This window comes from Vanellus vanellus, assembly GCF_965231255.1.
Source record: "Vanellus vanellus genome assembly, chromosome: 25".
NCBI lineage: Eukaryota > Metazoa > Chordata > Aves > Charadriiformes > Charadriidae > Vanellus > Vanellus vanellus.
This window is the reverse complement of record NC_138930.1, coordinates 5,587,191-5,610,805: the sequence shown is the minus strand read 5'-3', so window position 1 is coordinate 5,610,805 and position 23,615 is coordinate 5,587,191. Positions and strand designations below refer to the sequence as shown.

Sequence of the window (23,615 nt, the reverse complement as noted above, 5' to 3'; positions counted from 1 at the left end):
CTCCGCTCCTGCCTTGGCAGCTGTGAACGGGGTGGGGGAAGGAGTCTGTGCCATGCTTTAACAGCTAAGTCCATCTGAACAGCTCGTTCTCACCACGCTCGTTAGCCAACGGGCTCAGCCGCAGACCAGCCATGGCTTGGAAGTCACTAGCCCTCCCTGCCAAGCATGAGAGAAGTCACGATGAGCCAACCTGCTCCCAAGGCAGCTACACAGCGACAAGAAGTGAGAGATGTGGTTTGTGAAAGTCCCTGGCAAGAGAGGAGCACGATGCGGGGACGGGACAGCGAGGGACTGTCCCGTCCCCCCCCCTCCGCAGCACCCAGGGAGCACCCAGCTGTGGATGCAGCACACGCTGCCCACCGCCTCAGGACTCCCCTGGGGAACGCACCCCCACCGTGGGGCAGGAGGCAAACCCACTCCTCCCTTCACCATCCCCACGGGAGTCCCGGGGCAGCGGGGAGCCCCAGCAGCACCACATGCCACCCCCTGCCACCCCGTGCTCCGGCTGGGCTGCCCAGCTCCCTCCTCCTGCTCCAGAATGGGCATAAACCAGTATGAAACCACCCCATGGCTGAGACTGTGTGTGTGCCCCCACCCCAACCCTCTATTTCTTCCTGGAGGAGAAAGCAGCATCTCCTGGGGGTCTGCATGCTGGAATTTAGGCAGGAGACAATCCAAAACAGACAAGAAAATCCACAGCAGCAGCCACCAACCACCTCCAGCCCTGGGACAAAAATCCTGTCCCTGGGCTCTGCTGCCTGACATAGGACAGACATCCATGACAAGGCCATGTCTTGCTGCAGGTGGCCTTTCACTTCAAAACTGCTCGCCAACTTAACGATCTGACATAATTTTAACAACTCCTCAGTGCTTTGCGGTGTTCCTTCCACGCGATGAAGTTGAACAGTGCCAGTGAAGGTAACAAGCAACAAGAGAGGGGCTGGGAGGCCATCAGATGATTTTTAAACCAAGCCCCGCGCTCCTGCGGCAAGAACCACAATTAAATTAGTTGTGTTGAAACCATGTTTCAGAAATGACATTGAAATTACATTTTGGAGGCAAGTGAGGCTATAAGACGACCATACGGCTGCCAATTTGGGTTTTGGAGACTCAGCACTGTCAGTCTGCTCAGGAACGGCGAGCTGCCGGCACACGGGCTGCTCACCGGCGTCTCCAATTCCTGCGACACGCAGAGGTAGCACCAAGAGCCTGATCCAGGCCCCGGCGTAACGGCACACGTGGTCAAGGCTGTAGTGAACAGAATGGCACCTCGCTGCCCTTCTCCGTACCCGCCTTCCTGCACCTCAGCAGCTCACCCTAAGGATTACCGGTGTCACTGGGGAGGGACAATCCTATTTCTACCGACACCCCTACAGTCTGGTTTCAGGGAAAGAAGGTGGAAGAAAAAGAAAAAGAAAAGAAAAGAGAGAAAAGTATTGTCTATGGACTCTACAGAGAACAGGTGAAGGTCTATATACACAGCCAGGAAAATCCAAATGAGAACAGGAAAGAGCACTCGCATCCCAGCGCACTAGAGAGGGCACGGGGCCGGAGCCGGGTGCACGGCAGGGAGAGCATTGGCACGTGTACAAAGTAAGACAGGAACAGGCTGCTGGAAGCGTTAACAGCTTCTCTTTAAATTAAAAGCAACACATACACACAAGTGCTTTGCATCACATCCCACGGCACTCATCACACAGGCTCCAAACACACAAGCAGGCACTCTCTTCCCATACAACTTTTTTTTTTTTTTAAAAAAAAAAACAAAACAAAAAAAAAAACCCACCCCAAGAACAGGTCCCTGGCTTTGACTTGGAGATAAACAACAACAAAAAAAGCAACATTTCTTCCTTGCTTTAGAAAAAGAACCCCACCTCTCTCCCAGCCATGGTGTTTCCCCCCTTCCAGCCAGAAGAGGCCACGCTCTCTCCAAAAAAAACAAGATCCACATGAGCTGTTTTGTTTCTCCAACACATCTCAACTGCTTTTGTCCTCAGGAAGACTCCAGAGCAACCAGCCTGCCCCAAATGGCACCGTGGGAAGCTCCACATGCACGTGGTTGATGGTTGGTTGGTTGGTTGGTTTTTTTTGTGGTTTTTTTTTTTTTTTTTAAAGCCATTGTTTTTCCTCTCTGTTAACTAAAAGGATCAGCCCAGAACATGCAATAGCAATTTCAGAACTTGCTCCTTCTGAAATGGAGCCTCTTCAAGCCTCCTCCAGAGTTTAGAGCCCAAAAAACACATTCGTTTGGAGGCAGCTGTCAAGCATGCCAAAAATCAAGCTGTTTTACGGGAATGATTGTATTAAGTACTACAGTACCTATTCAGGATAAAAAAAAAAAAAAAAAAAAAGGGGGAAAAAATAAAGCAGTTCTCCAGTTTCTTCATGTAACGGGGACGCCAGGCTATAAACAATGCCCTTAGATAATCAGAGAGGCTAACGCCCAGCCCAGAGTCAGGCCTCTTCGCACCGGTTGTATTGAACAAGTCTGGCTGGCTCCTACCTCCAAGGATGTCCATCTGAAGACAGAGGGACCTGTTCCCACAGAGGCAAGGACGCTTTCGTCTCTCCCAGGAGGGGACAACACAGCAGCTGGGATGGCCTTGGTCCGGTCTCAATGGTCCGTGTCAGACATGTTTTCTCCAGTGCACAACATGAGGGTTGGAGGACGCTGGTTTAACATTTTTCTTGTACCCGTTTCCCTTTATGAAGGATGAATCCGTAAACCTTTGGCAGTTCCCTCCCCTCCCCATACCCCATCCCAAATACTGCCTGGCATGGTTCACAAGCACGTATTTAATTAGCATCTGTTGGGTCCATCCTCCAGTCCCACTGGCTCTCCCTCCCCTTCTGGCTGATCGTTTGGGGTTCCATGCACACCCAGGTAGTGGTTTTATCCTGGTATGTCAGGCTGTCGTCTCCTGGGTCGCAGTGTATGGGGTTTATCGTATCCTGGTGAAGAGGTTGAGAACGGATACGGACTCCTGACAAGAAAAGACAAAGCCGTCACTAAGTATTCCACAGCTGTGCTGCAGCATTACTTCTGTTAGGTTGTGGTTTGGGTTTTTTTCTTTTTTTCTTTTTTTCTTTTTTTTTTCTTTTTAATAAACCAACCGCTAATCTGGAGAGGTATCTCTAGCTCGGGGCATGATCTGAGCTCACGATTCAAAGTCCAATACCATAAATATTCCCATGTTTTTTTTTTTACAACTGATAACAAGGAGCACGACAGGCAAGCGTCCCTTTCCTACAGCTTTGCAGGAAGCTGTACCCCAGGGCCGTCAAAAACCAGAGGGACACCCAGTCGTGAGCAATGCCAGCTCCCCGCAGCTCATTCCTTAAGATCCCTCTGCCATACAGCCAGAAAAAGCTCTTGGAGCATCTGGCACAACCCGCTTTCGGTGACGGCAAGTTGTCAGTGGCAGCATCCATGATCCCGTTACCACCCAAGCCACCATTTCAAGCAGTTCCATAAGGAATGAGGGGATACATCATCCCTGAGGAGCGGGTCTGTTCATAGCAGTGTGCTAGCAGGGAAGACAGTGCGGGCTCAGAGCGAGCTCCCTGAAACGCTGCTATGTTCAGGAGAAGGATGTTCTGTCACGCCGCCTTGGGCACACAGAGGCAACCTTTTATTTCATCTGATGACTGCAAATCCCTTTATATCTCAGCAAAGTTTAACCCTTTGAACACTTGGATGGGGCTTTGAGCAACCTGGTCTAGTGGGAGGTGTCTCTGGCCATGGCAGGGGGGTTGGAACTGGATGATCTTTAAGGTCCCTTCCAACCCAAACCAGTCTATGGTTCTATGATTCACTGCATCCAGCCCTCGATCTGCAGGACACGGCGAAAAGATTAGAAGCAAGGTCGCAGGACAGAGCAAACCTAGACCAAATTCACCCCCCAAAGGCTGAGCCTCCTGCAGGACACAGCTGCAGCCATCTACACAACGCATCCTTACCTTTGTCGAGCGAGTTTTACTGAAGACATTCCAGAAGCGCAAGGTTTCATCTCCAGCTCCTGTAACAATGGCCTCCCCATCAGGGGACATTGCCTAAGGCCAAGAAAGAGCAACCTTTAGCATCTGTTACATTTTTGAGGTTGAAAACAAATCTTCATTGGAATGCATAAGAGATATTTAACTCTCCTTCCTACTTGGCTGGCAGTGAGAAACCAAACAACTACTTCTGCTTTCATGTGCCTTATTCAGTCTCAGTAGGTGCCAATTTGAGCACTTGCATCTTACTTATGCAGCCATGGAACGCATGGGTGGAATTATCATAAAAAGGATTCCCGTGTTAAGAAATCCAAGCCATTTGTAATTGAGGCTATTCCTCCCCAGATCATAAATGTGTTAAGGCAGGAAGCGTGATACGGCTGGCGTTTGCCAGCTCTATTAGTCACTTACATTGGCATCTACCTCACAGAACAGCATCAGCGTATTTATAATCTCTGTTACGAATCTGCTGAAAGCCCTATGTAACGGTAACAAAGCAGGTATGAGATCAATGTGGATTAACGGCAGCAAGCATTTTAATGGCAAATTAGGACTGAAAGCATCAAATTCTTCCCCTGCTGGCAGTCACCAGTGAAAAAGTGTACTAGTCTTAAGGGAACAAGAAGAGATGCTTTTGCTTCCTCAGAAGGGTTTTGGCAGGCTTTGCTATCCATTAATAAAGCCTCACATTTCCATAACAGCAAATCAAAGTATCCCTTGCAGGCAAGGAAACCTGATAAAGGGCGTTTTTCATTGCTTGAAGTGCAGCATTCATATCTCCACCTAGCCTACAGGCAGCTTACAGTGCCACTGGCACTGCAGCTTTGGGTCTCATCTCAGCACGTGCACAGCCAGAAAAGCGGCTACAGAGGTTTTCAGAGACACAGCCATCACTTACCAGGTATAAGACTCGGTACGAGTGCCCTGTTAGCTTTGCTACTTGAGTTAACGAGGGGTATTTCCAGACGAGGATCTGGTTCTGCGAGTATCCGTGGGTACTCACCTGAAAGGGTAGAGGGAAACATGCATCATGCCTCCTAACGCAAGACGGCTCAGAAGCGGGACAGCACAGGGAGGCACTTACTAGCTCGTTGGCGTGTTTCGACCAGGCCAGGTTACACACTTGCGACCCGGTGTCGATGCACTGCAAAGGCTGCCCGGTGAGCGTGTTCCAGAAGCGTATGCACCGGTCAGCTGTCCCACCACCGGAGGCGAGAAGTCCGTGTTGGTGTGGAGACCAGGCAATAGCTTTTACTGCTGCAAGATGCTCTGTGTATTGTTGGACAGGACTCAGGCTGGAGTGATTCCAGACAAGCAGCTGGCAGAGAGGAGAGACGTGATCAAACTTGCGCTGCAGTCACATGTCTGCACCACCACCCACAAGCCATGATGTCGCACTGGGACTGATGAGGGTGGCTGGGCAACAAGATGATTTCCCACAGCTCTGCCCAAGCACACGCATCTCCACTCTGCAATTGCAGTCCTGAAGTCAGTCCCACCCCGTCACCAACCTCAACTGAGGAGCCATTCTACCACCAGGCCACAAGGAAGCTACCAGTCCTTAAGTTAGGCTTATGAAGCCAAAGACACAGTGTCACTGAACATGAACTCAAAGCCTTCTTTTGTCTTTATGGCTGTATTATTCCAGAACACACTTAGAAATATGCTCAAGTTCATTAGAAGTTATTCTGAGCAGGAGGAACTTGGTACAACCATGCTGTCACACAGACACTGGGCAAATTCACTACCTAGCAACCCGCTCCAAAGGGCTCTGAACACAGCATCTCCGCAACAGATGCTTCTTCCATATGGTGCTCAGCAAACTACAAGCCTGCGTTATAGGTATTAGAACTTATATAGCTCTAAACTTGGTTTCTTTCTGTATATATAAACCTTATTGCAACAAACTTGACTGTACTCTGCCTAAACAAAGTCAGGAAGTACAGCTGAGCAGTAGCTTTGTTGAACTCAACCCCCTGAGTCAAGCTATAGATTTAATTAGCCAAATACAGAAGCAAAATTAAATTTGCCTTTTTAATTTTATTAGAGGGAGGAGACTGAGTAGAAGCTTAGCATGATTTATGTTTGGACACGGTCCAACACCTGAAACAGAAAGCCCCTTTCAGAAGCTGAATACCCTTAAAGAAAGGATAAATATCCTTAAAGAAAGGACTCCGGGGAGACCTTATAGCAGCTTCCCAGTATCTGAAGGGGCCTACAAAAAAGCTGGAGAGGGACTTTTTACAAGGGCATGTAGTGAAAAGACATGGGGTGGTGGCTTCAAACTGGAAGAGGGAAGATTTAGAATAGATATTAGCAAGAAATTATTCACTATAGGGATGGTGAGGCACTGGAACAAATTGCCCAGAGAAGCTGTGGCTGCCCCATCCCTGGAGGTCTTCAAGGCCAGGTTGGATGGGGCTTGGAGCAACCTGGGCTGGGGGGAGGTGGCCCTGCCCAGGGCAGGGGGGTGGCACTGGGTGAGCTTTAAGGTCCCTTCCAACCCAAACCAGTCTATGATTCTATGAAAGGGGGTCTGCAACTTCTTGGTGAAAACCTAGAGACATTGAGCCTCACATGACTCCTTGGAAGTACTATACCTTGTTATCATTTCCTCCAGAGGCCAGGAGCTGGTGGTCCGTAGACCATTTGAGCCCACAGACCTCTTGCCTGTGGCCCTGGAGCCGCCGCTCAGACTGCAGGGGTGGAGTGCGGATGTCCCTCTGAAGGATCATCCTGTCTCGACTCCCAGAGGACAGCTGGTCCGCGTTCCATGCCAAGGCACCTGTAACGCAGGCAGAGCATACGCGTATGTTGTGGGAGTCCTGCGGGAGCGGCTAGGCAGAATGCAGCCACCACAGCTGCCGAGGTTTTTAAAAAAATTAATAAAAAGAAATCAGTGCTTACAGACCTCCAGACTACCCACTGTCTGAAGTCCTAGAATAGTGTACAATGAAAAATTAACCTGCACAAACTTACTGAAGGTATCGCTAATCACATTTCACAGTGCAGTAAAGCACAGAAATAGAACTCGGAAGGTGCGTTGACTTCCCAAATCTCACTGCAGCATTCAGATTGACAACTCCTCTGAGTGAAAAATACAGTCCCCGCAGAATAAGGGAACTGGAAATCTCAGTGTAAAGCAGCCTGCCTGCAGGGCTGAAACCGGAAGCCAGTGGCAGTGAAAAAAGATGTTGCAACCAAACCTAAAATGCCTCAGACGTGGAGGAAACACCTGCTGCAATATTCAAACACCACCACACCCAAGATCAGAACACCACAATTACTAGATGATGGTATTTTGAAGAGTGCTCAAGGCATAGCAGGGGATAAATATCAATTCTGGCACTTTTTGAGTTCTGCTACTTCAAGTAGATCTCTTGCTTACAAGGAAAAAGTTCAATCATGAAGAAATGAAACACGTGAAACCTCTACCTCCCACCTGCTTACCGACTCTGGCTGTGTGCCCCTCTAGCATGGAGAGTTTTTTTCCTGCAGCTGCATCCCAGATCTGTACAAAGCCCTTGTGAGTGCCAACGGCTACCAAGTTCCCCTAGACAAACAGAAAACCAAGATCAGTAAAGCCAGTAAGTAAAGACGGACTTAAAACAAAAGCTAGAAGCTGAGGAAAAGACTTGAGATAAGCCTCACAAGATGGAAAGCATCCAGAGTTCTTCCATCTTACATCTTTCCCTACCGAGAGGGCCAAGCGGCCTGGCTGGAATATACTTATTGTAACATTTTATTGTCAAGAGCTGGAGAAGCAAACTTGCTCTTTTTTCTCCCGCACCTCTTAGCAAATGCCTTGAGAACCTGAAGACAGAAGAGGTTGCTCTCTATCCCCTCTCATTTAGCGGAGAAAAATAGTGCAGACAGGAAACAGGGCTAAAGATAAGTTCAGGCGAATCTGGCAAATCAACACATGGCTACAGGACTGGTGCCACAGCTGGGGGTTTGGCTACTTAGACCATGGGACTTGGTTTGAGATACCTGGTCTACTGAGGCCTGATGAGGTCCACTTGTCAAAGAAGGGGGAGAACATCTTTGGTCAGATGCTTGCTGAGCTCGTGAAGAGGGCTTTAAACTACAGTCAGCGGGAGAGCGGAACCTCAATCCAACCCACTCCTACCAGTATGATGCCAATACCAGCAATAGATGTCTGGAGAAGGGTCGCAGGTCAACAGAAGAGCATCTGGAGCACAGCACAAAGGAATACCAGCCACTCCAGCCAGTAAGTCAGCTTCATCGGGGGCCCAATTTAGATGCCTTTACACAAACGCATGTAGCATGGCGAATAACAAGAGGAGTTGGAGATGTGGCGCACCTGCAGGGCTATGATCTTATTGGGATCGCCAAGATGTGGTGGGATGGCTCCTATGACTGGTGTGTTGGAATGGAAGGACACAGGCTGCTTAGGAAGGACAGGTAGAGGAGATGAGGAGGCGGTGTCGCCCTCTATGTCAGTGACCAGCTGGAGTGCATGGAGCTCCGCCTGGGGATGGATGAGGAGCCAACCGAGAGCTCATGGGTCAGGATTAGAGGACAGGCAGGAACAGGTGACATTACAATGGGGGTCTGCTACAGGCCAGCACCAGGAAGACTGAGTGGATGAGGCCTTTTATAAACAGAGAGGAGCAGCCTCATGTTCACAAGCTCTCATCCTCATGAGGGACTTCAACCACCCCGACAGCTGTTGGAGGGACAACACAGCAGGGCATGAGCAATCCAGCGGGTTCGTGGAATGCATCGGTGATAACATTCTTTTCCAAGTGACAGAACAGCCAACGAGGAGAGGTGCCGTACTGGACCTTGTTCTCACCAACAAGGAGGGACTGGTGGGGAATGTGAAGCTCAAGGACAGCCTTGGCTGCAGTGACCATGAGATGGTGGAGTACAAGATCCTTAGGGCAGCAAGGAAGGTGCACAGTAAACTCACTACCCTGGACTTCAAGAGAGCAGACTTTGGCCTCTTCAGGGATCTGCTTGGTAGAGTACTGGGAGATAAAGCCCTGGAGGAAAGAGGGGCCCAAGAAAGCTAGCTAATGTTCAAGGATCACCTCCTCCAAGCTCAGGAGCGATGCACCCCAGCAAAGAGGAAGTCAGGTAAACACGCCAGGAGGCCAGCATGGATGAACAAGGAGCTACATTCGTGGGTCCTGAGGGAACTGGCAGATGAAGTTGCTAAGCCACTATGCATCATATTTGAGAAGCTGTTGCATTCCAGTGAAGTTCCCGCTGACTGGAAAAGGGGAAACATAACCCCTATTTTCAAAAAGGGAAATAAGGAAGACCCAGGGAGCTACAGGCTGGTCAGTCTCACCTCTGTGCCAGGCAAGATCATGCAGCAGATCCTCCTGGAAACTATGCTAAGGTACATGGAAAATAAGGAGGTTATTGGTGACAGCCAACATGGCTTCACTAAGGGTGAATCGTGTCTGACAAATTTGGTGGCCTTCTATGATGGGGTTACAGCATTAGTAGATAGGGGAAGAGCAAGAGTAGATAGGGAGTTTGGGGACATACAGGAAAACAACCCAAGAAGTTAACACCTGTGAGGAAGAGCTATACAGCTACAATGGTAGTGTCTAAATTACAGGCGTTTCAGCTGTCACTGTTGACTGTGTTATACTGACCCGTTCTGACCAGCCCACAGATGTTACAGAATCTCCTTCCACAGAGAGATCGCACAGTCGGGTTACCTTGAAAGTAGGACAGAATGGAAAAAGAAACACTTGTTATTGTCATGCTACACTATTAGCTGTCTCACAGACTAGTACCTAGTTTGGGACAGAGCATTACAAGTGCTTAATCCCTCACACGGCACGTTCCATAGCTGTGAAAGATGCTATGGCTGGAAAAAACCTACAGCAACGGGTACTTCACACTCCAGACGCTGATGATCATTACCTGGCTAGTACAAGCACTCCATAGGTAAACACAAGTCCCAAGGCCAACACTGAGGACATTAAGAGAGGACCAGTCCACCAGGTTCAGGTAGAAGTCATCCTGCAGCTCTGGGGCATCCAGGACTTTGAAAGGAATCTTTGAGATTTTCCGAGTTGGTTTTCGAGGTGATCTTAGCAGCTTCTGACTGTTTACGAAAACAATATATAAAAACAACTACAGGATCTTACATATCACAGCAGATGGTAGACACAGATGTAGCCACTCTTTAAAACATACCTGCATTTCTATAGAAATGCACAGACAAAGGCTGCAAAATTCTTTCCAGCAGGTAAGACTGGAAGGAATTAGGTTCTGCTTCTATAAAGGTGCTAGGGAGCAAAAAGGTAAACTGACTACTGAAAGTTGGCCAAGACATATTATGTATGTAGGCAGGTTGGGCACCTGCAGAAACTCTTAGAACTTAACCATCCCTACTTATCTCCCCAGATTTCCAAAACCAAATTTCATAGCAATTTTGGGTGCCTTAGAAAGAAGCCCTAGAGAACCTCACTGAATCCTCTTGTCCCAACCCTTCCCTTCTCGCAGTCTGTGCAGAATCAGTATTACCTTTTGTTGCTGACAGGAGACAGGGAATACGGTGAGACCTCGTTGCCATCATCTGGACTGGAGCGTTTTGTGCTGAGTGAATACTGCATAAAGAAAACACAACTAGTAAGAACTCAGCATGCCCAAGACCCAGGGGATCACTCACACCATGCACTGGTCCCTGATGCCTAGCAAACTCCAACACCCACAGTCAGATTTTCCAGCCTTTTCAGTTCCTCCCTTTTCCAGGTGCTCCAGAACCATACAAAAAACCCCTCATCTCCACTGAAGTCCAAAAGCTTGATTTGGTCATTTACCACACTGTCCAAATAGGCTTAGTTCCAACTCAGCTTCCCTGCCAGTACAGAAATAGGAAGTAAGTAGCTTGCTGTAGATACTTATGTTCTCTTTACAGGCCACCAAATTTTGTGATCACCAGCTAATCTTAGTCAAGCCACAACACTAACTCATGTGCACTAGCAGCTTTGCAGAACCATGTGCTTTGTTCCTGTGATGCACACGTGCAACCTCCATTGGTTTTAATGCAAAGTTACCAACTTACAGTGAAGAGAGACTTCTTCTCTGGGGTGGATGGCTGCAGCCTCCTGTCTTCCGTCTGCGGGTCTTGCACTTTCTCAATCCCTGCTCCTAAGAGTTCGTTCTTCAGCAAGGCAGAGTAAGCAAGACCATCTGTGAACCCAAACAAGCACTTAGGCAGAGAACTCAGACGCAGCAAACAGCCCTGCAGGGAATGGCAGGATCACCTCTGCCTCACTTGTATATTCACGGGGCCTCTTAATGAGCCTAGGGCCCCAGTTTGGAATCAAGATTAGCAGCAAGCTTCCCCTCCTTGACTCCATCAGGAAAGTGCTTCCATGACACAATAAATCAAGGGATACAAATAGCCTCTCACTTTCCAGACGCTCATCAGAAACCTACTGAGGTGACCTGGCATTCACTCTCATGATGTGGGCGTTTCCTAAAACACCAGCACAAGTTTTTGTATAAGCACAAAAGTGCCAGTGTTCCCTTTATTTCCAAACTCACCAACAGTTTGAAATAAAAGCGTGGCACAAGTGGTAGAAAGGTGGGCTCACCTTTGCCATTGTCTGAGGTAGCATCCTTTGCTTTTCTGTTTTGACTTGGTGATTTTTCGTTCTCCTGAAAGGGAGAAACATGCTATAACCATGTAGAAACCTCATGATATATGGTAAAACAACAAACGGAGTAGCCTCCTGGACCACAGGGGCAGCCCCTCTGAAGACATGCATTCAAAGGAACTCTTTTGGGGAAGGAAAAGACTGTGGTGCACAAGATAAGCAGAGCAATTTCACCAACCAAAACAAAACACAACATTTCCTCAATTCCAAGGCTGAGCTGTAGGAGAGGGGAGCAAAACTTACATTTATTCTGTGGAAGTTGATGCTCCAGTTGGCCCCAGCTCTTGAGGGAATGAATCTGTCACCGTGCTTACTAGGAGAAGACATCGGAGAATTGGAAGGCGTCAGGGTTCTTCTCATCTCTGCTACCTGAATTAAAGAATAAAAGACACACAGAAGAACAAGTGTTGATCAGAGCAGGGATCTGAAAAACATCAGTGAGGCCTTGTCAAAGCTGAATATGCCTAAATAGAAGAGCCAAGCATTATTTTATCCCCTTAACAGAACTAGTAAGCATGTCAGGGCCCAACTATCATGGGAACTTTTGTCAGAAGAAGCAATTAAACAGCCTCTTTCTCACTACTCCTTCTCAAGTCGACATTGTTAAGACATGGAAGGCTGGAGCAGAGCAGATTCCGTACAGAGTGAGCAGCAGATTCCTCAACTGCGGTCACATTCTTTTTCATAGAATAATTTATGTTGGAAAGGACCCCAGCTCAGAACAGGGCTAATTTCAAAGCTACATTGAAGGTCACAGCCTCAACCAGTTGAGTTTTCAGCATCTCCAAGGACACTGACCCCACAAGCTCCCTTTTGCAGTGTCTGGATGCCCTCACTGTGAACATTTTTTTCCTAATATCTAACTGGAATTCCCCCTGTTGCAGCTTGCGTCCATTGCCTCTAGTCCTTCCACCATGGATCTCTGAAAAGAGTCTGACTCCATTTTCTCCATAACCACCCACTATGTAGTTGAAAGCAACAATTTAATTCCTCCTGAGCCTCATCTTCTCCAGGCTCAGCAGGTCTCAGCATCTTCCTGCTCCAGCCCCGCCGACCATCTTGGTGGCCTCCACTGGACTTGCTCTATCTTGTCAAGCCCTACAGTTGGTTTGTTTGTTTGTTAGACCCCAACATTTTACGTTCCACGTGTACTTACTGAGCTAAATAAAAATATCCTAACTCCTTTTTGCAACCTGAACTGCGTTTATATATTCAAAAGCTTCACCGAAATAAAGTTATTTGGTTATTCCTAGAACAGCTCAGGAACTCACACCTGCTCACAGCCCAACAAAAGACTAAAGTTTGCTTTACATCTTTCAAGTGAAAACCGTCACAGGCAAGACAGACAACAACTTAAGAGTCAGACTAAGACCGTTTAGCATAGCCCATTGTACTTACGCAAGGCATTGTGTTTTCATTCTGTATGTTGATTTGGCGTAGGAGACGTCTCTCATAATCCTGGTCCATGGTGGAAAGCAGAGGGGCTGGGGAGTTCAGCAGGCTCAGGAATTTATGTTCATGAAGTTAAGTCAGTAATTAGTCTGCTGCAACAGATAGTGGAAGAAAAACAGCAAAATATTACGCCCCTTCATATAGAAGCAGCCTCTTCATAATCTCCTAAGTCTGTTCTTTAAACTTGAGACCACTTTTCTTATCCAGAGCATTGGTATTAAACGTGTGTGATACAGCCCAGCCAGCACAGGGCTGCTAACAAAAGCTTTTTTCTGTATTATTGCCCTTGGTTGCCCATTCACACGAGCAGGCAACCAGCATTTTGTGTCTGACAGGATCTCAGCAGGCAGCCACCACAACCGAAGCAGAGACTGATACTCAAACCCGGCCTGTCTGCATGAACTGCAGCAGCACAGTTTAGCAAGCCTTCAGTACTCAGGCGTGGAAAAACCCGACACCTCCAGCCTATCCCACCACAGCCAGATCCACACTTCAGGCCAGAGGCACTACAGCAGCACACACCACTGTGCTGAAGCTAGTTGGGATCCTTTTAGCCATGTTAGAAGTATTGCAGACTTTTAGTACCACGCACTGCAGGAACACAGGCAGCCCCCTGGGTTAACATTCAGTGTCTGATGCCCATGCTGTCCCAAATATGCCTCTTGGCTAGCATAAAGCTAACTTACTTATGGCTACACAGTCTATAAGCAGCGTTAAGCATCTTTCAAGTACATGTTTTGCGATAGGGCTGCCTCACAGCCTGGATCTGGCTGGCTAAATTACAGCATGCATCAATAAAAAAATATTAGCTAACACTGCTGTGAGGATATGTAGTCACAGCCCTTCTCCGAGCTCCGAAGGGGGGAGACCACCACTGTTAGTGTCCAGCCTCCAACTCCCACACACCTCATGCTTTGTCCACCGCTCACATTGACACAAAAATGCCAACGCCAGAAAAGACATGCCAAGCTGGTCTTTCAACCCACGATAAACATCTCCAAAGGGAAAGGTGGAATCTAGCACACACACACCACACAAAAAAATCCCCACAAAACACATGCACCTGGAAGCTCTGCAGAATGTACAGAGATCTTCATTTGCTGGTATTGTATAAACATTTACAGCATCTGGCCAGAGTCCCGGCTACATAAATGGAGTTGCCTCGAGATACAAACTTGTGGCAAAGTCCAAGATGCAACTCCACACAAACGACTGTGCTGGGAGACAAGCTACACACTGCCACGCTCAGGGCCTGCCACGAACTGCCTTCAGCTTCCTCTGCCAGCGGGTACGGTTTGCTGTGAAAAGGTTTACCTCCAAGAACAGAAAACCTACCCAGGGTTTACCATCAAAAACTGGAGGTAAGTTACCAAGCACATGCTGTCCTCCAGCGAGATGTGACTAAGTATTACAATATTGTATGAAATGAGCTTGAAAGAGAGATAAAGCACACAAACTCTGGACTACAGTCATCTATTAGCTAGCAGAACTACTTTCCTTTTATCTAAGCCATTTGTTAATACTGAAACTTGGACTTCTTACAAATGCTGAAACGCAGAGGCCTTTGTCTCCTTGCCATTAAGCATGCCAACATTTTTACAGGAGCATCCCTGAAACAGATAGTGCCAAGCTGTTTCCGAGTACACCTGCTTACCTCTAGCCACCTCCTCCCCCATGCTTTTTTCTTTTTTAATTTAATACATTTCTCCCATATGTTCTTTCAGAGGCAAAACTGGAGAAAGCTACCAAATTTGACACTAATCAGCTTCCACCAAATGAAGCGAAGAGTCAGAGATGGCATTATTGCGAGTGAAAAAGTTAGAAAAGTGTGATTTATTAATGAAGGAGGTTAATTAGTGCAGCCCATATCAAACACTGTCCCTCATTTTTTAGTTGCCTTACCTACCCACGATCTTCCAAATCTACCTTAGAGGTTAACAGGACCTTTCAAACCAAGCACTTCAACTAAATGCCCCCCCCGCCCCCCCCCTTTTTTTTTTTTTAAACACCATGAATAAGAGTGCTCAGCTTGCAGAACCCACACCAGGAGCATGATCGGCTGGGGAACACCACACATTTGAAGCATCCTCCCAAAATGGCTCAGCACATTATTCGTGAGATCTAGATCCAGTTACATAGCAATGTGACATTTTAAATTCTGGATATGAAACACATTCGCTTTTAAAGCTTTTCATTTGAGTTCCCATCTGTACAAATTTTGACTACAACTTCTAATCAGAAATACAGCATACACAGAGTGAACAATTGAAGAGACTGCATATGCAGAACACAACAATAATACCAATAAGTCCCAAACAACCTCTTTCAGGCTTCAGATGCTTCAAAAGCATCAACGTAACATTAATTGTATTTGAATTACCAAGACATCCTCTACCCTCTTCAGCCCTGTCTAAATGTGGAAATATATTCAGTTTTTACATTTAAAAGTTCTCCTGCCTTTGGTATCCTCAGAGTCTCTCACTTTTATCAGCACCTCTCACCTTTATCACTTACCCACCCAATTACCTTCCAGTTTTAAGAAGGGCACAAATGATTTCTGGAACAAAAAAAGGGTCGGGGATTGATTGCCCAGTTCTTGCTCTGCTCAGGTAGGTCACGTCTTAAATGGACAGAGCCAACACAGCCTACGTTTAGTTACCCCTGCTCCAACACTTGCTGAAAATTCCAAATAGATACAGGCTGCCTCCAAAACGACAGAGAAACAATTTTGCAAAATAACTCCATTCATTTCCCTGCCATCCCTGGCATTCTGCATGCTGGCTTATTAAAAACAGATCCATACAGAGAAAAAATGTTTAAGTATTTGAATACATTAAGGTTGGGTCAATAAAAAGAACAAAACGCACTTGTTCAGCACCATAACTTTGCCTAGAAGTATTGTTCTGAAAGTAATGTGAGCTGTGATAAAATTCGGCCAATTCAAAGACAGGACATAAAGTACATAAAGAAAAAGTCAGTCAGAATACAAATTCTTCCCTAGGAATCCAAAAAACCCACCAAACCCTCCCTTTCTCCTTCAAGCATAAACTTAGTAACAAAATAGTATCCAAAAAGAATATGTAACACACTTGAGATCTTTTCTTTCTTCAACTAAAAGTGAACTTACAGTCCATATACTCCCAGTCCTTATGGCAAAGCCTTTCTTACTTGTTCAGGGGAAATGGAAAACCCACCTGCTTCCCAACAACAAATTTAGAGTTAGCAAGAACCTAAGCAAAGCCAGAGCTGCTACCTTGTCTTTGGGCCTCTATTTAACAGCACAGGTTCCCAGGTAAAAACACGTCATTATTCACGTGCTGAATATTTACAAGCTCTCAGGAAGAACCCCGTAATTTACCAAGGGGAAACGGATAGAATAAACAAGCACTTAGTCCTCTAAGTCATGAGCAGCAGGATTTGAAATCAAACCCAAGCGTCCTGCTTCCCCAAAGCCAAAGTTTTCATCTTCCAACAATTCATCTAAAACCCATTACTAGGCAACACTTGCAAATCAACAAGTAAAGATCTCAGCTGGCAACAGAAAAGGTAGTCCATCTATCCATGCCAGCTAGAGAGCCCTGCACCTCCTCTGTGATTACTCTGGCCCTTGCTCGACCACACCACGTGCCCCTTTGGCTCACCGAGATGACAAAAAAACTAACTTGGCCCCAAAGGGCAGACATTTTCTGCTGGTTTAGTAAGCAGCACCCCCACCTCTGCCCAAAGTATTGTAGGAGTACTTCCAGTTATGGATTCTTCTATTTTTCAGATTTCTGAACAAGCTATAAGGAAAAAATACAAGATAAACCATAGCATTTTTGCTATATAATAGTCAAGCCTATTACAAATGCATCCAGAGTGCCAGAGCCAGCTTCACAGCACCAAAGCAGACCTTGACAAGGAGCAAGATACTCCATGTTTGGCCAACCTGAAATAGAGCTTGTTCACATTTAAGCCAGAGGAACCGAATTTACGTATTATGCCAAACAACCAATCCTTTTAAGTAACTAGCTTCCTCCCCAAAACAGCAGTAGTACAAGAAGTTACAGCCATGTGTAAGTTTTACCAATACTTACCTTTTTAGAGCTACACAACTTCTTATTCAGCAATTTACTAAGGTATTAGTGTGGAAAGCATTTATAAAATTAACCATTTACAAAAGTAACCTCTATACAGTGGAAGCAGGTAAAGCTTAATTTCAAAACCAAATATAAACTGCTACCTCGCACTCGTGAAAGATTGTTCACAACTAGGTATTGCACGGAGACAACACTAACAGCAATGACAAAATTATTTCAGTGTTACGGTGACAGACATGATCTCTACCCTTAAGCCTCACTCTTGAAGGCTGCAGAGATTCAATACTCCACCAATAAACCAAGATACTGCATTACTGCAAGAACCATCACGTTGCAGCAGTGTATTTCAGAGCATAATATGAAGGTCCTGCAAAAATCCATGCTATTTCTGCCTTTCCAAAGCATCCTGCAAACAAGCACCTCCTGCCCAGGGAGCTGACAAATCCCTTTAAACACTCGCTACTATCAGCTCTAGAATGCCCCTACTGCAAAAATGTCAACTTTTAGGTGACCAGCCATGGGCACAAACTGAATTCAAGTTTGATTTGGAAGGCCAGGTGGCTCAAAGGCGTAGCCAAGACATTGTTTTTATTTCCTGTCTGCGCTCAGCCTCCCAGTTTATAACAGAATAGAAGCTCAAGATGCTGCAATTCCATAGTAAGCTTAGGAGACAAGCAATACGCACAGCTATCCGTGCCCCCTTTTGCCTCCGGTGTCAGAAAATATCACCCCTTCCTCACAGGTAAGGGCCCAACCTGTAATTCAGATTGGAAGTGACAAATGGTTGACTTTCTGCAACTCACTGCACCTCCACCTGCGCTCACAGACAAGCTACAAGACTTCCCACAACCCAAGTCAGCTTCAAAAGCTAATTTAAGGCTTTGTGTCTAACTTTCCAAAGCAATGTACAGTCCTACCAAGATGACAGAGGAACTCTAACCAGCAAACCGCAGTGCAATGGTGCTAATTTAGGACACTCAGGTCACAGAGTGCTGCGGGAAGCCTGCGTGAGCCAAGGATGAAGTATTCATGACAAAGCGCTCTGGACGTGGCATGGACTTTCACATGCCAGCAGAAACTCAGGGTTGTAACACCTTCAGGAAACAGCAAAATCTCTGCCTTCGGAAGAGCCTTTACTAAAAATAAACACCCCCTCTTCACTAATAAATCTTCTCAGTACACCATCACAAGCCCAAAAGTTTTTCACTAGGATTTTCATACACAAAATAGTTGTTCTTAGATGCAACCCCTCAACTGAGGAACCATCACAAGCCCAAAAGTTTTTCACTAGGATTTTCATACACAAAATAGTTGTTCTTAGATGCAACCCCTCAACTGAGGGGAACACTCCGGGAAGCCTACCAAGAACATTTCTATTGATGCCTCTTTCATGTAGATGATGCTTAGATATTCCCGTCGCTTTCAGCATAGATGTTTTTCCTAAATTCCCCTTCTCTCCACAACTGGAAGAAAAGAAGGGAAGCCAACAGAGTCAAGTCTGCCACACTGTACTCAAAAGACAAGTAGGTTTTCAACTCAGGACTCATATCCAATGGTCAATTACAGAGATCAGACTGTCAGAGTCGGCAGCCCGCTCTGCTGTCAGACACGTGCAGCAGCCAGGCCCTGTGCTGAGGGGTTTCCAAGATTGCTTCAGCCAGCTATTAATAAGTTAGGAGAATTGTACGTTTGTTATTTTACCTTCATAGATGTTTTCATTCAATACACATCTCGCTGCAGCATACAGTAGTCTGTTTAATGTAGAGTTTATCTAAGCAGACGTGGCAATCATGTACTCAGCAGGGGATTTCTCAGAAAATCACCACCATTAAAACCCTTTTTATTGCCTGCAGGTAGTGATTATTTCATCTTTTCACCATGCTGCTCCTCCACAAACAAGAGGACCACGCCTGCTCCCAGGGAATCTGAAATAAAGTACAAAGTCTTCAGCAGTGCAGGAGGCCATATGCTGGGAAATACACAGAGCGTGAGAACGTAACGCATGCTCAATGAGGGGTCACCTCTGTGTCATCTCTTGCCCGTGGGTCAAAAGGCAATCTCTGCATCTAATTAGCAGAAAGTCTCATAAAAGGTTCACCTATTATGAAAGCAAAACACATAAGAGGCAGCAGAAAAAACACTCTCCAGTTTTAGAGATGCAATACTTAGGCGAAGGTACCTGGGTTAAACAGCGTTTGAACACCTCTTCCTTTCTGGCTGTTACAAGGGCTCGATTAAAGCTCCGAAGGCTGAGTTAAAGATCAGGTTCAGCTCTGGCAGAGTGTGCTTGAGAAACACCAAGTGCTGAACAAGTTCTGCTACTCCCATTTGCTCTGCTGTTCCTGCGGATGCAACGAAACAGGTTCCTGCTGGCTGCACCTTTGCGTTCGGGAAGAGCAAAACACTACCCCTTTCTGCAGTTGCTAGAGGATCATACGTACGCTGAGGGAAGGAGTTGGGGACAATTTCCTCAAGTTACTACTTGACAAAGAGGAGATCCGCATTAACCTCACCACATTCTGCTTTGAGATTTCCCCCCAGTCCATGACGTAATCTGCGCCAAGCTGATAGGCCTGGATGCTGCTACACTTCCCGACTCATGAGCCAGAGGGAGAGACCATAAACAACACCGCTTTCTCTGTTCTACCACGCCACCCAGCCTCCCCTTGGACAGGAGGTGCTGGCCTCTGCTGAGGAAGCAGAAGGCAAGTTGCAGCAACAGCACTTCTGTTGCCATTGTCACCTGATGGCAGTTCGCCCCACATAAAAATATATTTCAGACAAGTCACTGGATAAACAGGCGAAATGGAGGTTCTGCTTTCAGCTGTTCATCAACCAGCATATGATGGCACTCATTTGGGTGATTACCTAGAAGACACTTAATCATTTATTTATTCTGCGTACTGCAAAGTGTTTAACAAGGAAGTGGGTGTGGATGGAGTGAAGTACTTGGACCTTAGGGACACGGGGGCTTTATACGGGTGGAGATTTTCCATCTTAGGCATTCTAGACTCAAAGAGGACTTAATTAGGAATAGAGGGAAGCACGAGAGAGGCATTTTGTTATATTTTACAGAACCTTCACGGCTTCTGTTTGCTTGTTTTAGTAGTAGTTTTTATGCTGTCTAAGCATGGCATTTTTTTCATAAAGCTACCAACTCTAATAACATTCAGTTTCCCTTCAAAAAAATACAAAAATTCACAGAATATGGTTGTCCTATTATGTTACATCTCAAAACAGAGTACAAACAGCTAAGACCACCAGCTCCAGATAAGAGGTCTGCTTCATGAGAAGCCTTATCAGAAGTCAGTGCACTAAAAACCAAGATTAAAAACTCACCAGCAGCCTTGTCCACGAAGCTTTACTGAAAAGGACAGGTAATTTGAAAATCTGCTTCATTATAGAATCATAAAATCATTTGGGTTGGAAAGGACCTTAAAGCTCATCCAGTGCCACCCCCCTGCCCTGGGCAGGGACACCTCCCACCAGCCCAGGTTGCTCCAAGCCCCGTCCAACCTGGCCTTGAACACCTCCAGGGATGGGGCAGCCACAGATTCTCGGGGCAACCTGCGCCAGGGGCTCACCACCCTCACAGTCAAGAATTTCTTCCTGATATCTACTCTAAATCATAGCATTTAAGCTACTGAAGGTACAATGGTGCTCATTGTCAACCCACAAAAGAAAGTCATAGAATTTAGAAAACGTAGCAGCTTCAGTCAACAGCCTCAGAAAATTCTGCTTCTGTATTAATGATAATAATAATAACATTTTAAAAATCAGTCTTTAATATGAGATGTTGTTACCAGCAGAGGAGATGCTCTGTGAAGAACCTTTGGCACAAAATACTAAGCTAGCATCACTGAACACAACAACTAGGTAAGAATCAGCACGTCACAAGAAAATGAGCACAATGCCCGCAAGAGAGCTACAAATCAAGGAAAAAAGTCATCCACACGAAAAAGCCTATGACACCTTCGACAGATGACTCCAACATGACCTAACTGACCTCACTGCACTTTAATGACTCCTCCAGCAAAACACCGCCCCTCTCACCACACACGGAAGATACTCAGTTCAGACTTTTAAGACCTCAAGCCTGTAACTTACTGAACGTGCGTACTACTTCCATTTGCAAAACATCAACAACACATTCAAAAAAAACCCTAGTGAAAGACATGGTGATATTTAGCTCCCTCAGACCCCCAAAACCCATCGGATGGACAATGGCACATCACCAACTTGTGCTGCGCATTAACATGTGCCTTTGGATAAAAGTTTCTGTTGCTGCTTGGTAGGTCTCTTTAGCACTAGAACCCACACCACAAAAATCTCGGCTGCCGTTCACGTTATCAATTTGATCAAGAAACCAAGAACTGGTAAAGCTGAACTAGCCTCTGGCTCTCATCACGCCTTCCCAAAAGGGTGCGTTGACCAAGTAAAGGCTCTACAACAAGAGCTCTGGCTAGCAGGCCACACAGCCCCCGGGGTCCCGAGCCCTGGTGGCTGTTAATACCCGCGTCCGAGGCCAGAACATCACGGCAGACGGACTCCCGAGGGCAGCGGCGACAGTGACGGCGGCACAGCCCTCCGAGGGGGTGGCCTGGCACAGAGACCAGCCCAGCGCGGGGACTCCCAGTTACCGGGCAGGGATGAGGTCCTATCCTGTCAGGTCTGGCAAAACACCATTAAAAAAAGGCCATTCCGAGGAAGCGCGGGCATCGTGGGCCGGCACCGCTCGCTAACCGCCCACAGCTCCGGGCGCGGGGCAGGCCCAAAGGCCGCTGCCCCTCAGGACCCGAGACGTACGCTCGGGCTAAGCCCCCCCCCTCCCTCCCCGCCAGCACACACACCCCGCCGGATTCCGAGCCGCTCCACCGTGACAGCGGCCCCGCTGCCCGCCCTACCTGCCCGGCCGGCCCGGCCCGGCCCCGCTCCGCCTCCTCCTGTCAGTCTCCGCCGGCCCCAGCGCTCCCCAATATGGCGGCCGCCCCCGCCGCGCTGCCCCTCGCCCGCTTGGCCCCGCCCCCGCCGCGCGAGGCACGACGGGAGCGCGCCCCGCCCTCCCCGTTCGAATCAATACAGGAAGGCGGCGGCGCGCGGCGCCATGGCAACGGCTGCGGCCGCGGCGGCCATTTTGAAGAGCGGCTGCCGGAGGGGCACGGCGCCCCGCGGCCCTGCGCCTCCCCGGGGGCTGCTCTCCGAACCCCCCCGGCGGGGAGGGGGGTTAGCCCCGTTCCCCGTTGTTTCACGGGCCTTCGGGCTTTCCTGCTAATTAAACGCGTGTGTGTTGATTAGGATGCACGGAATACCGGGCTGCGGCCCGGCGGGCGGTGCAGCCCGAGGGCTGCGGGGGAGACCCGCAGCCGTTCCCTGTGAGGCGCGGGGCGGCGGGATGGCCAGGGCTCTTGTCAGCTCGGTGTACCGGGCGGGAGAGCGAAGCGAGGCGGGGCGGGCTCGGTGATGGCGGCGGTGCCGCCCCGTCCCGCCCCCCCCCGGTCCCGCCGTGACCCCGCGGCCGATCGCTTCCAGGGCGGCCCCGGCTCCCGATTTGAAAATGCAGGAGCGGCTGCTGGTGCTGCTGTGCGCGCTGGCGCGGCGGCGGCGGCGGGCGGGCGGGCGGCGGGCCGGAACCGGGGCCGGTGCCATGCCCGGGGCCGGGGCCTGGGACGGGCCGCAGCGGCGCGCCTGGCTCCGGCACTACTACAGCCAACGGCAGAAACGGCTCATGACGGTGACCGGGGCGGGCGGGGGGCGCCGAGGGAGGGGGAGGGCCCGAGGGACACGACACGTGGGGATGGAGAGGAGGGGGACACGGGGGCGGGGACGGACACAGGCAGGTCACGGGGACACAAAGGATGGGGACATGGGGGATGCGAAGGACATGGGGGGGACACGGGTCATGGAGACACAAAGGAGGGTGACGTGGGGGACACGAAGGACGTAGGGGGCACGGGTCATGGGGACAAAAAGGGTGGGGACATGGGAGACACAAAAGACATATGGGGCTCACAGGTCATGGGGACACAAAATGGGGAACGGGGGTGTGTGCAGGACACAAGGTGCAGGGATGGGAAGGATGGGGGGGCAGAGGGGGGATACAGGTCGCAGGGACAGAAAGGGTGGGGACATGTGGGACACGAAAGACATGGGCGGCACGTGGGTCTTGGGGACACAAAGGATGGGGACATAGGGGGGACATGGTACACAAAGGACATGGGTTGCACACTGATCATGGGAGCACAAAGGATGGGGATATGTGGGACACGAAGGACATGGGGGCCACATGGGTCATGGGGACACAAAAAATGTGGAAGGGGGCGATGTGCGGGACACAAGGATGGGGGTCATGGGGGGACAAAGGTCACAGGGACACACAAAGGGTGGGGATATGGGGGACATGAAAGACATGAGGGGCATATGGGTCATGGGGACACGA

The 23,615-nt window shown here is 48.3% G+C and overlaps 1 protein-coding gene across 1 annotated transcript; it reads right to left on the bottom strand.

The window, feature by feature from the left end:
• Positions 1 to 1,454: 1,454 nt before the first annotated feature.
• FZR1 (fizzy and cell division cycle 20 related 1) lies at positions 1,455 to 22,134 on the bottom strand. Its single transcript, XM_082495396.1, has 14 exons — positions 22,084 to 22,134; positions 13,047 to 13,192; positions 11,892 to 12,017; positions 11,586 to 11,649; positions 11,051 to 11,178; positions 10,510 to 10,592; positions 9,904 to 10,087; positions 9,630 to 9,695; positions 7,447 to 7,549; positions 6,597 to 6,781; positions 5,081 to 5,314; positions 4,895 to 4,999; positions 3,961 to 4,053; positions 1,455 to 2,984 (listed from the first exon to the last, which is right to left on the bottom strand). Exons 2-14 carry the CDS (start codon positions 13,113 to 13,115, stop codon positions 2,943 to 2,945), a joined length of 1,482 nt encoding a protein of 493 aa, XP_082351522.1. The 5' UTR covers positions 13,116 to 13,192; positions 22,084 to 22,134; the 3' UTR covers positions 1,455 to 2,942.
• Between the last annotated feature and the right edge of the window lie 1,481 nt (positions 22,135 to 23,615).